The sequence below is a fragment of the Aquarana catesbeiana genome, linkage group LG12 (assembly GCF_042186555.1).
Source record: "Aquarana catesbeiana isolate 2022-GZ linkage group LG12, ASM4218655v1, whole genome shotgun sequence".
NCBI lineage: Eukaryota > Metazoa > Chordata > Amphibia > Anura > Ranidae > Aquarana > Aquarana catesbeiana.
Window position 1 is genome coordinate 149,303,820 of NC_133335.1, and position 15,364 is coordinate 149,319,183.

Sequence of the window (15,364 nt, forward strand, 5' to 3'; positions counted from 1 at the left end):
AAGGTCCAGTTGAGGCGAATAAAGGGACAGAGGGGTTGTTTGGGGTCCCTGTGGGTTAATCGTGTGCTGGGACATTCCTCAGCCTGTACATGCCTGCACTCAGCCCGGACACCTCCCTTCTATTTTCATCATCTGCCAGCAGGCTTCTCCAATATATATATAGTGGGCGTGTCCGGCAGTGAGAGGGGAGGAGAGAGTACAGTGCGGCTCCTCCCCTCCCCCTGTACTGTTATGCGGAGTTCCTCTGTCCCGCACTCACACTATCTGTCTTCTCCGCACCCCGCCCGGATCTCCCCTCTCACCTCTCTTCTCAGAGGAAACTTCCCGGACTCCTCCAGCTGAACATGGCGGACACAGACCTGCAGATAGTGGAGCAGCCCACCGTCCTCCCTGACACCCCACCCGGGGAAAGTTCGGACACGGAGCCCATCAAAGCCGACCAGATGAACGGGGTGCTGGTGCTGAGCCTGCTGGACAAGATCATCGGAGCCGTGGACCAGATTCAGCTGACCCAGAGCCAGCTAGAGGTCCGACAGCAGGAGATGGAGAGCGCCGTCATCAGCATCCAGGGGGAACTGACCAAACTCACCAAGTCCCATGCCACCACCAGCAACACGGCCGGCAAACTGCTGGAGAAGGTGAGGAAAGTCAGCGTCAATGTCAAGACTGTCCGACACAACCTGGAGAGACAACAGACTCAGATCAAGAAGCTGGAGAGCAACGAGTCCGAACTTCTCCGGAGGAGGAACTTCAAAGTCATGATCTACCAGGTCAGATCCCATACACAGCAACCTGTTCTATATAGTGGATATCATCCTATCCTATATACATGTACATCATCCCTTCCTATATATACATCATCCCATCTCATATATACATCATCCCATCCTATATATACATCATCCCATCCCATATATACATCATCCCATCCTATATATACATGTACATTATCCCATCCCATATATACATCATCCCATCCCATATATACATCATCCCATCCCATATATACATCATCCCATATATACATCATCCCATCCTATATATACATCATCCCATCCCATATACATGTACATCATCTCATCCTATATATACATCATCCCATATATACATCATCCCATCCCATACAACAAGTCCAAACTACTCCAGAGGAGGAGGAGAAACTTCAGTCATGATCAGCCAGGTCAGATCCAATACACAACAACCTAGCCCCTACACATCTTCCCATCCGATATAACAAGCCTGAACTATTAAGGAAGAGGGACTTCAAAGTCATGATCTACCAGATGAGATCCCATACACATCAACCTATCCTATATACACATCATCCCATCCCATACACATCAACCTGTCCTAAACACATTAATGCAATGAGTCCAAACTACTGAGAAGGAAGAACTTCAAGGTCATGATCTACCAGGTGAGAGAGAGAGAAATAGATCAATCTGATATCATCCTTGTCCATACACATCATCCCACATATACATCTTCCATTATACACTATATCTTTCATTACATCCCATCCCATACACACATCATCCCATCCCATACACATCCTTCCATTCATTGCATTCTATGCACACATCATACCCTTCCTTACATCTCCATGGGATGTCTGAAAGATCGATGCATGCATCAGCAATAGTGAATTTTCTACATCAGTCCAACTGCTTTTGATGAAAAAAGTTTAATGGGAAAAAGTAAGCAAATACGGTAAGTGATATTTGCAGAATTCTCAGTTGCTCCATACGTCATATGAGCATGTTAATGATCACCAGAATTTTCAATTCATCTGCAAAAGCTATTAAACAAGTTGTGAAAAATGATCAGTAATCGCTGGATTTGATGAGAATTTTGAAACAATCAAAAAGATCCGTACATGTATGGTCAGCATTACTGTCCTAGGCGTGCTAACTTCAATACCACCACCTAGCCACTACCATTCATCTCAAATACACTTATCTCATACCTCTATCTGGTATGTCAACAGCTATCACCTCTATTGCGCACCTCCAGTGTTACTAGTTGTGTTAGGCAGGCCAAAGACGGTGCAAATTTCTTTCTTGCAACCATGGGTTGCAGGAAAGAAATTTGCAGGATTTCCCTATCAACACAGATAGTGCTGACAGGGCAATCCCTCCTGATGAGCAATTGTCTGCTCCTGGCAAGGGCGGGTGGGGGAAGCCAGAGAAGACAGTGATTCTTATTAGCAGCTATAGCAGCCACTATTGATAATTGCAAGTGAATGCGGCAGGCTGGTTGTACCCAAGCTGATCGATCAATCAACTTTGTACATTCAACCTGCCCACACACGGTTCCTGCTGAACCGGCCAAGATTCAAACCGTCTGTAGCCCGCCTTAGCCACTGTACTTGTACCATCATCTGGTATGGTAGTATCCTCTTCACCATCTTACATATATCCATTTTAACTAAGTATACCAAAATCTGTACCTCTACCTTCGTCTGGTGTGCCCATACCTTCCACTCCTTATCTATCTAAATTTTACCTAAGTGTGCCAACATCTGTACTACTGCCTTCATCTAGTATGCCAGTACTGATCACTTTTATTATTGCAACACTGTCTTTATTTAGTATGCCAGTACGTTCCACCTTTCACATAATTCCAGTACTACTCCCAGCATCTGTATCACTGGTGTGCCAGTACTTCTCACATGTACGAACTACCCCCTTCCCCTATCCCCCACCCCACCCACTACATAAAGGTCGCTAGGATGTGTACTGTAGCCCCCACTCAGTACACCAATACCTACCATGAATATTAAGGCCTCTTTTAGACCCCTTTCACGCTGAGGTGCTTTTCAAGCGTTTTAAAAATAGCACCTGTAAAGCGCCTGAAAAGCGCCTCTCATGCCTTCCCAGCATGAAAGCTAGAGTGCTTTCACACTGGGGGTGCGCTTGCGGGATGGGAAAAAAAGTCCTGCAAGCAGCACCTTTGGGGCGGTTTGGGAGCGGTGTATACACCGCTCCCAAAACGCCCTGCCCATTGAAATGAATGGGTAGCACTGCCGAAGCGGCTGCAAAGTGCTTCGGCAGTGCTGCAATACGGCGCTTTTAACCCTTTCTTCAGCCGCTAGCGGGGCTTAAAAGCGCCCCGCTAGCGGCCGAAAAGCCCTGTTAAAACAACTGTAAAGCGCCACTAATATTAGCGGTGCTTTACCGCTAACGCACCCCCGCCCCAGTCTGAAAGTAGCCCTAAACTTGCTAGGTGTGAAGCATTAGCACTAAAAATGTATGTGCGTTATTTTTCACATTAACATTTATCACAATAATTTTGAATGGACTGTGAATGCACCACAACACATGAAAAAAGCAGACAGTAACCTTTTTTGCACAGTGCACCACAATGCATGGGAGTTTGCATTGTGGAGTTGTGGTGCAGTGACGACCTCATTTTGAAAATACAAGTCAATGGGCTTTTTGTGAGTTCAGTAATTAAAACACTGACCTGGAACAAGCAACCAGTGACTCAGAAAGCACTAAATCCATGGGAACTGTATATGATCCCACTGATCTATTGGATCTGTTTTGAGTCTAGTTTATTCAAAAGGAGTTCAGCAATGGCAGCCTCCATACTTTTTCACTACATGACTCATTTTAACACCATCTATACTATCTGTACCTATCTGTACTTCTTAACTCCGCCTTTACTTTTTTTTGTCTCTATTCAGTATGTCTACATCTACGATATAACAAATATGCATGGAACAAATGTCCATCATTCCAAGAGAGAGTTTGGAAACATAGTGTTTTCCCATATTTATGGTCAAATGCATTAAACCCACCCTCCCCGTATACCCTCAAATGGACATATAAGTGTGTGGCAGTGGTGGCACCATCGTCTAAATACGTTCCTCAAACTCCTTTAAATATAACAATGAAATGTACAAAAGATACATCTCAGTGCATGCCCTTTTTTTCAGGAGAATGCAAGGCCCCTTGTGGAATGTGGGGTCCCGTGGCTCCAAAACAACAATTTAATCTGATATATATTTAATTGTTTTGCTGGATTTAAGGAGTGCCATCATCTTTCACATCCAAGATTGCACATCTTTGTAAGTTCATCAGAAACAATTTATTGGCTCGCATTCCTCTTCCACACCCTTCACCCTCTAAATGCTGAACGAATCTTCAGCACCGTGAGGAATGGAGGAACAGTGAAACAACTAAGACTTTAAATAATAACCACAATGGGTATATTACAACTATCAATGATGTTCCCTTTGTGCTGTACCTGCATTCTCATGCATTTTTGTTGTGCTTTTTTATTTAGTGCAATTTTTCATGCACTCCTATTAAAGTCTATAGAGTCAGAGAAAAAGGAAAAGGAATTTGTAGAACGGTGTTTATCTTTCTATGAATATCTAAGTCCGGCCTAATACATTTCTTGTAGAACGGAACTGCATAGGAAGTCATAGAACAGAATGATTTTAAAATAGAAGGTCTTATATGCGCAAAATATGCCTTTGTGGTCCATTAAAGTAAATGTAAACCCTAACTGAACAACATTTATGTACACAGCAAAGTGTATTATAAACTAATTCAATTTTTATAAATAGAATACCATTTCTACTTTTTTCATTATTTGTTGCCTCTCAGTGCAACTGATCCTCTGCAGCCTCTTGGCAGCGTTTTCGTGTCTGCATGACATTTCTCAGGCGAGTTTCCTGATGGTGACAACAGTGAAGAATGCATTTGGAATGTGTGTTGGCCTGCCCACTTGTAGTCTCTATTGGTAGAGAGTGTGATTGGGTGACAAGCAATTTACAGACAGGGCATTGTCACCCAATAGCAGGAAGTATCAGAACAACGACCTTTAGGTTTGCTGGGTTAGCAGGTATTCTTTTGATAAAATTGGCACAATATTGAAATATTGAAATTGACTTTTAAAAATTTACATTAACATGTTAAAGCTTATAGAAGACTGTAGTGATTGGGGTAAGATCTGCTTTGATATTCCTTTTGCATATTTAAGAACTGAGAATTTTTGGTGCAGTTACCAGTGATGGAACAAGGTGTTTTAACAAAGAAGCCAAAAAGGTGGTCCGCCCCCCACACCCTTGATCTGGGAACTACTTCAGCTGCATAGGTCGCAGGTCATGCCCTTTTTGTGCCCCTCTCCTAAAGTGCCCAAGGTAGTCGCCTCTTCTGACTACACCATGGTCCGGCTCTGCCAGTTACCTACTTGCCAGAGATCTAAGCAATACTTATGACAATTTGTTTACGAGAATCAAAAGTTCAATAACAGTTGCTCCACATTGACATATTCTACAGCATACCTAGATATCTCTGTGTGCTAAAATCGATGTGTTGTTCAAGTCCTAAATGTTTGCAGAAGTAATGATTAGATGAAAATGTGCAGTTGTTATTGTGTTTGTTCTCTTCTCAATAATACATTTAGTTTAGAAGGGAAATCTTTTACACTGAAAGGCTCCTTACACACTGGGCATATAGCCCTTGTGTTTGCATTTCCCATGTTTTAGTGTGCTTGGGGGCCACAGGTGTAACATCCAGCCCCGCTGCCTGCAGCCTGTTAAAGTCTATGGCAGGATGAAATGCACTGTGGCTGGGTAGGGCTGAACGCTGTACCAATTAGTACGTTCGGGGATTCATGGATGCTTGCCTGGAACACAGAATTCCTGCTTTTCGGGCATGTGTCCCTGAATGCATTGGGGCCCTAAAAGCTAGTACTTTTCATTTGTATGTAAAATTCAACATGGCCAATTCAGGGCCCAGTCACACGTGTCCATTTTAACGCAGCTCAACTCATGTTACTGCATAAAAGTGAATGACCCATAGAAATCCTGTTCTTTACTAGGGGACAGGTTTGTATTTATGCATTGAAGCTTAGTTTATAAGGGAAACTATGTGGGCCCATTCACACCAATGCATGTTTGTTACCACACATGGTGCATGCGCAGTGTGAATCCAATCTTCAGTGTTATTCAATGTTCTCTGAAGCAATTACAAGGTTAAAGGGCATGGAAAAGGCATACATTCCAAATAAATTACATCGATGATTAACAAGTCCAAATCAGGATACATTAGATCACAACACTGTATTGTGAGACACAAGATTTTAGGTAATGCACTTGATTTGTCTGTTTCATATGTTTTCTATAAGCTGGAAGGCCCATCTGGATCTTGCATTTCTAGCACAGTAGGGAAGCACATTATACAGTTTGTCACCATATTTCCCAAGGTGCATTGCAGTTCATATTCGTGTCATTGCAAAATGTCAGCTATGAGAGGCATGGGGCATGTACACTTCAGAGCAGTACTGTAGCTGCAACCGATCCAGCAAATAACTGATCGTTAGCCTTTACTTGTATAGGTATCAAACAATTAAATGAAGAGCATTTCTGATTGTCATCCATCTGTTGTATCTATCATATACATTTTCCAGTAAACTGGATAACTGTTAACATTCAGGTACTTAAATATGCTAAAATATCCCATGTACATGGCTATAGGCCAAGTTTTTTATAACACTGCAGGCACCTCTACTTGTGTGCGTGTGTTAATACATGTGGTTTAGTGCGTTATGGCAACCCATTATTTATGAGTGGGCTGACAACCGATCTTTTTTTTTTTTAACAGAAGATTTTATTAAACAAATCAGCATTACAAAACAAAGGAAATTTAGTATAACCATTGTGGTGATAACAATGATATTAAGATCTATCTTCAGACGATAGCCACTGTTTATCAAATGTTCCAGATATGTACATTTCAGGAATTTCACTTAACAGTATTCCTACGGCATAACATTCTTATAAACCCTTAAACAATTTGAAGTAGGTAGCCAATATTTAATCAAGCCTAATGGGGGTGGCGAGGGGGGGGGGGAGAGGAGGGGGGGGAGAGGGGAGGGGGGGGGGGAGACGAAGGGGGATGGACATAAGAAGAATAGACCTGGAATGTAGGATGTCCTCTACTGTATTTCACATCTTAGTTATGGGGTAGGGGGTTCTGGATTTCCAGAGGCGTCCACCCAGGAGGACCAAATTTTATCGAACTTCCCCGGGCATTGTCTACTTTCATACGTCAGTCTATATAGGGGGAGTACTCTATCCACCGACACTCTCCACGAGGCAAGGGTAGGAGGCTCTTCCAATTTCCATCTCAACAGAATTTCTCACCTAGCGTAGTACAATGTAAAAGTTAGACACAGTTTACTATACCTATCACCCTCAACATCCTCCAGATGACTAAGCAACATTATTTGGGGATCCACCGGTAGATTTGAGCCTGTAACTTCACTCAGTGTGGAGGCAACTGCCGACCAAAAGGGTCGGATTTTGGGACAAGACCAGACCATGTGCCAGAACGTGCCCACCTCCTGCCTGCATCTCTGACAGTTGGGATCCCTGTCATGGTAAATGCGTGCCAGTCTGTGCGGGGTGAAATATGCTCTGTGCAGGAACTTAAATTGTATGAACCTGTCTTTTGCAGCGATCATAGAGGGAATGTAGGAAATTAAACACTCCTTCCATTCTTCCTCGTCCAAAGAGGGAATATCAGCCTTCCACTCTCCCCAGATTTTAGTCAATTTGGCGTCATACTCAACTGTGAGATATAGATATAGAGTTGAGAGGGGCTTCTCCATCACACTGGAAGTCAGGAGCCGTTCAACAGAATCCGGCTCCAGGACGAGGGGGGTTGAGAACTGAGCTTCAAAGGCATGTTTCAACTGCCAGTATCTGAATTGGAAGGAGAGTGGAATACCGAAGGATTGCCTCAGGGCTTGGAAAGTCATGAGCCTACCATCCTTAACCACATGTTTTAATGTGAGGATTCCCGTCTTTGCCCAGAGAGAGGGGTCCGGTATACTATAAAAGTGGGGGAGCATAGGGTTACCCCATAGGGGCATGTGAGGTGAAATGTGATTGGGCCTCCGGTATATTTTCCTGGCTTCTTGCCAGACCCTCACAGTGGTTCGCATCAGAGTCGTCATGGATGAATTGGCCCTGAGACCGCGAAACGGGAGATTGCTCAGGGCAGCAAAGGAGCCCAGAATAGCCGCCTCTAGAGTGACCACCGGATTCTGTGTGAGCTGGGAGAACCACCACCGAATCGTGACCAGAACAGCTGCCCAGTAGTAGATTTGAAAATTCGGCAGCGCCAGACCTCCCCCCGAAAGCGGGAGATATAGGATCTGCTTGGCCACTCTGGGTGGTCTCCCGGCCCAGACGAATTGTATCAGCAGACCCTCCAGCCTGCGGAAGAAGGTCCTAGGGATGAGTATGGGTGTGTTACGGAAAAAGTAGAGAAACTTGGGGAGGTAAATCATTTTTAGTAAGTTGACTCTGCCAACAGGGGTCAGTGGAAGGGAACGCCAAGCAGCACACCTAGCCGTAAGTTGCGTCATGAGTGGTCGGAGATTGTTGTCCATGTAGTCCTGGACCTTAGCGCTGATTTTAATCCCCAAATATTTGAAATCTTCTACCCATTTGAGCTGCGGGTGTGGTACCTTAGGGGTCGAGGGGTGGAGCGGGAAGAGGACCGACTTGTCCCAATTAATACGAATCCCTGAATAGCAACCAAATTGGTTTATTAGATCCAGGGCAGTCTGCAACGAGGATGAGGCGTCCGCTAAATAGAGCAGAGCATCGTCCGCGTACAGCGATATCCTTTCCTCAATTGGACCTACATGAAGTCCCCTCACCCCAGGGTGAGCCCTCAGTAAGACAGCCAGAGGCTCCATCGCCAAAGCAAATAGGCCCGGGGAGAGGGGGCATCCCTGCCGTGTGCCGCAAAACAGTTGGAACTTCCCCGATAGGCATCCGTTGGTACGTATTCTAGCTAAGGGGGCATGATATAACATACGGAGCCATTTCATAAAGCCTGGGCCAAACCTGAATCGCGACAGCACCTCCCATAGGTAGCCCCACTCGACGGAGTCGAAAGCCTTCTCCGCGTCGAGTGAGGCCACCGCTCCACTGGTCACCCCATCCGCCCTGTCCATATGTGTGTGGAGGCGTCTGATGTTAATATCTGTTCCCTTCCCGGGCATGAAGCCTGTTTGATCCCCGTGGATGAGGGCAGTAATGACCAGGTTAAGCCTGTTAGCCAATACCTTTGCCAGTACCTTTGCGTCGACATTCAGAAGGGATATAGGGCGATAGGAGGCGCATAACGAGGGATCTTTCCCTGGCTTGGGGATCGCTTCGCTCATTGTGTCTGGGAGTTTTTCGAGATGCGACGATGCATAGAAAAGGCACTGAAGTTTATCAACTAGTTCTGTAGCATATTGTTTATAGAACTCCACAGGGATGCCGTCAGGCCCCGGTGTTTTCCCAGTCTGCATCGATTTAAGCGCTCGGAGTATCTCCAAGGACGTGATTGGTGCGTCAAGCTTGTCGCGATACGTTGCTGTAAGGGTTGGAACATCAATGTCATCTAGATATGCCACCAAATCCTCCCTTCTATAGTCTGCCCTGGATCTGTAGAGAGATTCATAAAATTGCGCAAAAAAGCCATTAATCCCGTCCGGTGTATGGATCAACTGTCCCGAGGAGTCCTTTATGTGTGAGATGCTCATCCCTCCCTCCTGTTCCCTGGAAAGCCAGGCCAACAGACGGCCTGACCTCTCTCCCTGCTCAAAAATCCGTTGGGATTGAGCCAGCATTTTCTTCTGGGTGAGAGAGGTACGGAGACGAATCACCTCCTTCGTCAGAAGTTGTAGTTGCGAGTAGTGCGCAGGATCCCGGGTGCGAACAAAAAGAGCCTCCGCAGTACTCGCCTCTCCCTCGGCCCTAACCAAGTCTGCCCTACGCTCCCGACGGACTCTGGCAATGATGGTCTGGTAACGTCCCCTTGTCGTTGCCTTGAATGCATCCCATACAACTGTGGGATCAGCTGAACCCACATTTACGGCCCAGAAGTCAAGCAGTTCCGTTCTAAATTGGGAGTCTACTGCTGTATCTGTAATCCAAAATCTGGAGAGCCTCCATATTCTTTCTACTGTGCCCAGGGAAAGGTCTAAGGACAACAACAAGGGTGCGTGGTCAGAGACTCCCCTAGGGAGTATTTGTATGTCCGTGACCCGTGGGAGGACCGGGCTCCCTGCGAAGACCAAGTCTATGCGAGAAAACGTTCTGTGGGAGGCCGAGTGGCATGTGTATGCCCTGGTCAGGGGGTGACGCCACCTCCAGACATCCGTCAAGCCATAGGTGTCCGCCCACTCAGCCAACCCAGGGCAATGATGTTCCGCAGGAATTAGCCTATCGACGTCCGGGTCAGGGACCAGATTGAAGTCACCCAATATAACATTATTATCAGAGGCAAATTCAGCCATCTTGCCGGTGATCTGATTGAGCACCAGCAAGGAAGCCGGAGGAGGCAAATATAAGCCCACAATAGTCCATGTTAAAGAGTATATCTTAGCATGAATAATAACGTACCGACCGTCAGGGTCCAGGGCCAAGTCCAGGAGCAGAAAAGGAAGTGATTTCAATACCAGAATAGTGACACCCCTAGAAAAAGTGGAATGTGTAGAGTGGTAGTGGTGGCCCACCCATGGTTTTTTTAGGGCCAGAATCCTACGCCCCGTTAGGTGTGTCTCTTGGAGCACACATATGTGTGGGTTGTAGGTTTTAATGAATTGGAACACCAGGGAACGCTTGACTGGGGAGTTCAGTCCCCTGGTGTTCCAGGAGATGATGTTAAGGGAGGACATGTCTACAAGGGATAATCAGAGTGTTAGGGGTAATGCAAGTTACGGCTCCCGAGCTGGGCCCCAGGACCCGAAACGGACACACCTGGAAATAGTGCAATGCTGAGAAGTCAAACATTATAATACAAATTTCAAATAAAAACAAAAACAAACCGAAAAAAAACGATAAAGGATACCAGTATCTGAAGTAAATGCAATTTGCCCCATTAGGGGAACTTTCCCCACCCCCCACCCCACCCAACCCCCTAAAACTGAGGCGGGTTTCAATCCCAAACTTGTTCAGCTCGCCGGCTGCAACAGGGGGTCCGTGGAAGAGGCGAGCCCGCCCCCCCCCCGAAACATCACACGGGGGGAGGAAGCAGCAATTCAAGCGGGTTTCCACAAATGAGATCTCCGCTTGTGATACAGCAGGCTGTGAGGGCCGGAAAGTCAAACGGAGGAAGTTAGGTCATATTGCGGCCTCACAGTGAAGTCGATCCATGTTTAGGAGGATGCCTAAAGCAAGAGTTCCAGCATTGTTCATGGAAAGAAACAAGTGTAAAGGAACTATGTGTTTCAACGGTCTCCTGACCAAGTTCTTTGGCAGGGGCATTAACTTGAAATTTCCCTGGTAGGGGTAGTGAGCTTCCCTCCTCAATTCCGCACTCTAAGTAGCTTGAAATGGGCCCAGGCCATGCAACAAACTGCATCGTCATTGTGTTAATTGCGTGGTAGCTCGGACCTGGGCTGAAGCCATGGAGGGTAAGCAATAAGGAGAATCATACGAGACATACCAGGTAGATCCTCAACGAATCTGTGGTAGGGAGTCCAACCAGGCTGAGGCCTCTCTCGGCGTAGTAAAAAAACGAGTTGTCTCGCCATCCTGGACCCTGAGGCGAGCAGGGAAGAGCACACTGTAGCTAATGTTGCGTGATCGCAACGCTGCTTTGACTTGGTCAAAAGATTTTCTGAGTTTCTGTGTCTCTATCGAATAGTCTGGGAAGATCATCAGCTTTGTATTTTGGAATCTGAGGTCCCCAACATTTCTAGAAGCACGGAGAACTTCATCTCTGTCTCTGAAGTTGAGGAGACGGAGTATGAAGGTGCGGGGGGGGGGATCCAGGGGGTCCCGGCTTAGGTGGGATACGGTGCGCCCTCTCCACCGTGTAATAAGGGGACCAGCGGGCCTCAGGTAGCAGGTCACGCAGCAGAGCCTCTATGAAGGAGGTGGGATTAGTCCCCTCTACCCCCTCCGGTAGACCAACAATACGGAGGTTATTACGTCGATTCCTGTTCTCTGCGTCCTCGGCTCGGTATTCAAGGGCTTTTACTTTGGTTTGAAGTGTACGGAGTGATGCCCCATGGTCCGCAATGGTATCCTCAGTGGTACTCAATCTCTGCTCCGTCTCGGTAACTCGCGATCTGATTTTATCTATATCTTGACGGATGAGACCCATATCCAGCTGGACAGCTTCAATTTTGGATGTTAACGTGGATTGGCAAGTGGCGATAGCCGCCATGACATCCGCCATCCAGGGGGGCCGAGAGTCATCCGGTTCCATAGTGGTGATCTGTGAGGCTTTGTGGGCGCTGCGGGCATTAAAGACCTCCGGAGAGGGGCAGGCGGGCAACCGAGGGGAGTCTAACTGTGGTGGGAAAGTCAGCCTCTTGCCCCCTTTACTGTGCTTTGCACTGGAGTTCCTGCATCTCATTCAGGAGCCAGGGGGCCCAAAGCCGGGCAGTAGTCAGCAACTGGCCATGGGAACCTGTCTGCAGGGTCAGGGGTAGTCAAGCAGTAAATATGGTGCAGTATATGTGTCCCCTTAACAGGTTTTGGCTCACCTGCAGGTATGAGATGCAGAAGGTATCCACTTCAGGCCTCCAGAGATAGTTCAGGGTATGCAGCCAGCCAGGGATCCCCAGGATCTGGAGGACAGGGGGAGGGAAAGGTCATACACTGGTTGTTTCCCTGGACAGGGAGATATCCCCACTCAGCACAGGGCCCCCTCCTCTAGGCTAGTAGGATCAGGTTCGGCCTCAGTCAGTCCTGTGGCTCCAGAGCCCGAGGAGAGGCCGCGGTTGCGGCCTAGTCACGCAGGGAAGGAAGGGGAGGCCAGGGCCAGAGCGCGGCCTATGAACAGTCCAGGGTCTCCTCACCTGCCCCCATCCAGCATCCACAGCAGCCAGCTAGGTCGGACAATAGGACCGATCACGCCAGGGGACTCACGGTTCGTCGCGCGGCCCGTTAGGAAAGGCCGCGGCTGCGGCCTAGTCGTCCACGGCAGGCCGGGAGCGCGCGGCGGCGCCAATCTCGGCCCGGGAAGGGAAATCCTCCTCTCTCCTCACTCTCTAGGGAGTACCAGTGTCCACCCCGAGCAACTGGGATTAAAACTGGAAGTTTTTTAAGGCGATGGATCCGGATTATAGAAGCAGGTGAGCGGAGCTCTCTGGAAAAACCGCCGCTCAGAGCGCCATCTTGGCCACGCCCCGACAACCCATCTTAATGTAAAAAAAAACACACCTGCATCATTTTCAGCAGCACCAAACCCATGGCATGTGGGTTGTAGTGTGCTGTAGCACAGTTGAGTTGTCAGCTATTGTGTAGGTAAATGACTGACACAGCAACACAATACACATAGTATGCACCTGTGTTTTACCACAATGTGTTTAAAGTGTATTTAAGCAATTATTGCGTAGGGCTCATGCACAGAGTCATTCATTAGGTTGTATACACACTGGTCCGACAAACGCTCCGACATTGGGAGCTCATGTCGCATGACGTGTAAAAATCAATGTTTCCCTATGGGAGCCGTCTTAACTGGTCCGACGCAAGTCGGTCCGACTTTGAAAATGCTCCCTGTACTACTTTGGTCCAACTTTGATCCTACTTCAGCCCATTGACTATCATTGAAGTAGGATCAAAGTCGGATCCTTGTCCTAACTATCCGACTTTGGCATCCGACGTTGTGTTATTTCCTGCCCCCTGCTGTAGCCCCTCCCATTGTGTTAGTTTTGATTGGTCAAAGGACAAGTGTACTATCTGAAAAGTCGGATCAAATGAGTATCCTGTTCATGAAAGTTGGATGGATGTAGGACCAATGTAGGACCAATGTAGGACCAATGTAGGACTGATGTCGCAGAGCAAAGTAGGATGAAATTTGTACTACTGTCGTGTAGTACAGTGTAATCCCAGTGTTAGGGTGTACAACCATATAGAGTAAAATGCACCTGTTGTTACAACACCTGGGAGCCACAGCTGTAGCTTAATTTAGCCCATGTTCTCGCAAACCTGCAGGAAAGGGAGCGAAGCCCATGTTTTCCCAAACCTGCAGAAAAGAGATTGAGGCCCATTTTGTCCCAAACCTGCAGGAAAGGGATCGAGGCCCATGTTCTCCCAAACCTGCAGGAAAGGGAGCGAAGCCCATGTTTTCCCAAATTTGCAGAAAAGGGATTGAGGCCCATTTTCTCCCTAACCTGCAGGAAAGGGAGTGAAGCCCATGTTCTCCCAAACCTGCAGGAAAGCGATCGAGGCCCATGTTCTCCCAAACCTGCAGGAAAGTGAGCAAGGCCCTTGTTTTCACAAACCTTCAAAAAATGGAGCGAGGCCCATGTTCTCCCAAACCTGCAGAAAAGGGAGCGATGCCTATGTTCTTCCAAACCTGCAGAAAGGGGAGTGAGGCCCATGTTCTTCCAAACCTGAAGAAAAGGAAACAAGGCCCATGTTCTCCCAAACCTGCAGGAAAGGGAGCGAGGCCCATGTTCTCCCAAACCTGAAGAAAAGGGAGCGAGGCTTATGTTCTCCCAAACCTGCAGGAAAGGGATCGAGTCCCATGTTCTCCCAAACCTGCAGGAAAGGGAGTGGGGCCCATGCTCTCCCAAATCAGCAGAAAAGGGAGCAAGGCCCATATTCTCCCAAACCTGTAGGAAAGGGAACCAGGCACATGCTTCCCCAAACTAGCAGAAAATGGAGTGAGGCCCATGCTCTCGTAAACCTGCAGAAAAGTGAGCGAGGTCCATGTTCTCCTAAACATGCTAAAAAGGGAGTGAGGCCCATGTTCTTCCAAAATCTACAGGAAAGGGAGCGAGGCCCGTGTTCTCCCAAACATGCAGAAAATGGAGCAAGGCCCAAGTTCTCCAAAACCTGCAGAAAATGGAGCAAGGCCCAAGTTCTCCAAAACCTGCAGAAAAGGGAGCGAGGCCCATGTTCTCCAAAACCAGCAGGAAAGGGAGCGAGGCCCATGTTCTCCAAAACCTGCAGAAAAGGGAGCGAGATCCGTGTTCTCCCGAACCTGCAGGAAAGGGAGTGAGGCCCATGTTCTCCCGAACCTGCAGAAAAGGGAGCAAAGCACATGCTTCCCCAAACTAGCAGAAAAGGGAGTGAGGCACATGCTCACCCAAACCTGCAGAAAAAGTAGTATTATGCTCCATACTTAGAAATGCTAAGTATTTTATTTTACTGCCCTGGTAAACAGAATGGAGAGGGAGCAAAGGGAAGAAAAATATAAGCAGCTGAGGAAGCCGCCATTAAAGTGAACCTGTTGCCATGGTCAAAGCGCATGTTTATTTGAAAGTTTTGCATACATTTTTGTTAGCCTAATATGCCTGACATTGGGTAAACCTTATTCTTGAAGTGATTATTGAGCATATATGAGCACATTTCTCCTTTTTTTCAGCACATAATAATTAAACT

The 15,364-nt window shown here is 47.2% G+C and overlaps 1 protein-coding gene across 1 annotated transcript in view; it reads left to right on the forward strand.

Moving 5' to 3' along the window:
• The first annotated feature begins 208 nt into the window (after positions 1–208).
• CAVIN1 (caveolae associated protein 1) overlaps positions 209–15,364 on the forward strand; it is a 104,577-nt gene continuing 89,421 nt past the window's right edge. Inside the window, exon 1 of the mRNA XM_073608395.1 lies at positions 209–770. Coding sequence (XP_073464496.1) covers positions 345–770 — 426 coding nt within the window. The 5' untranslated portion in view covers positions 209–344. The remainder of the gene's footprint in view (positions 771–15,364) is intronic.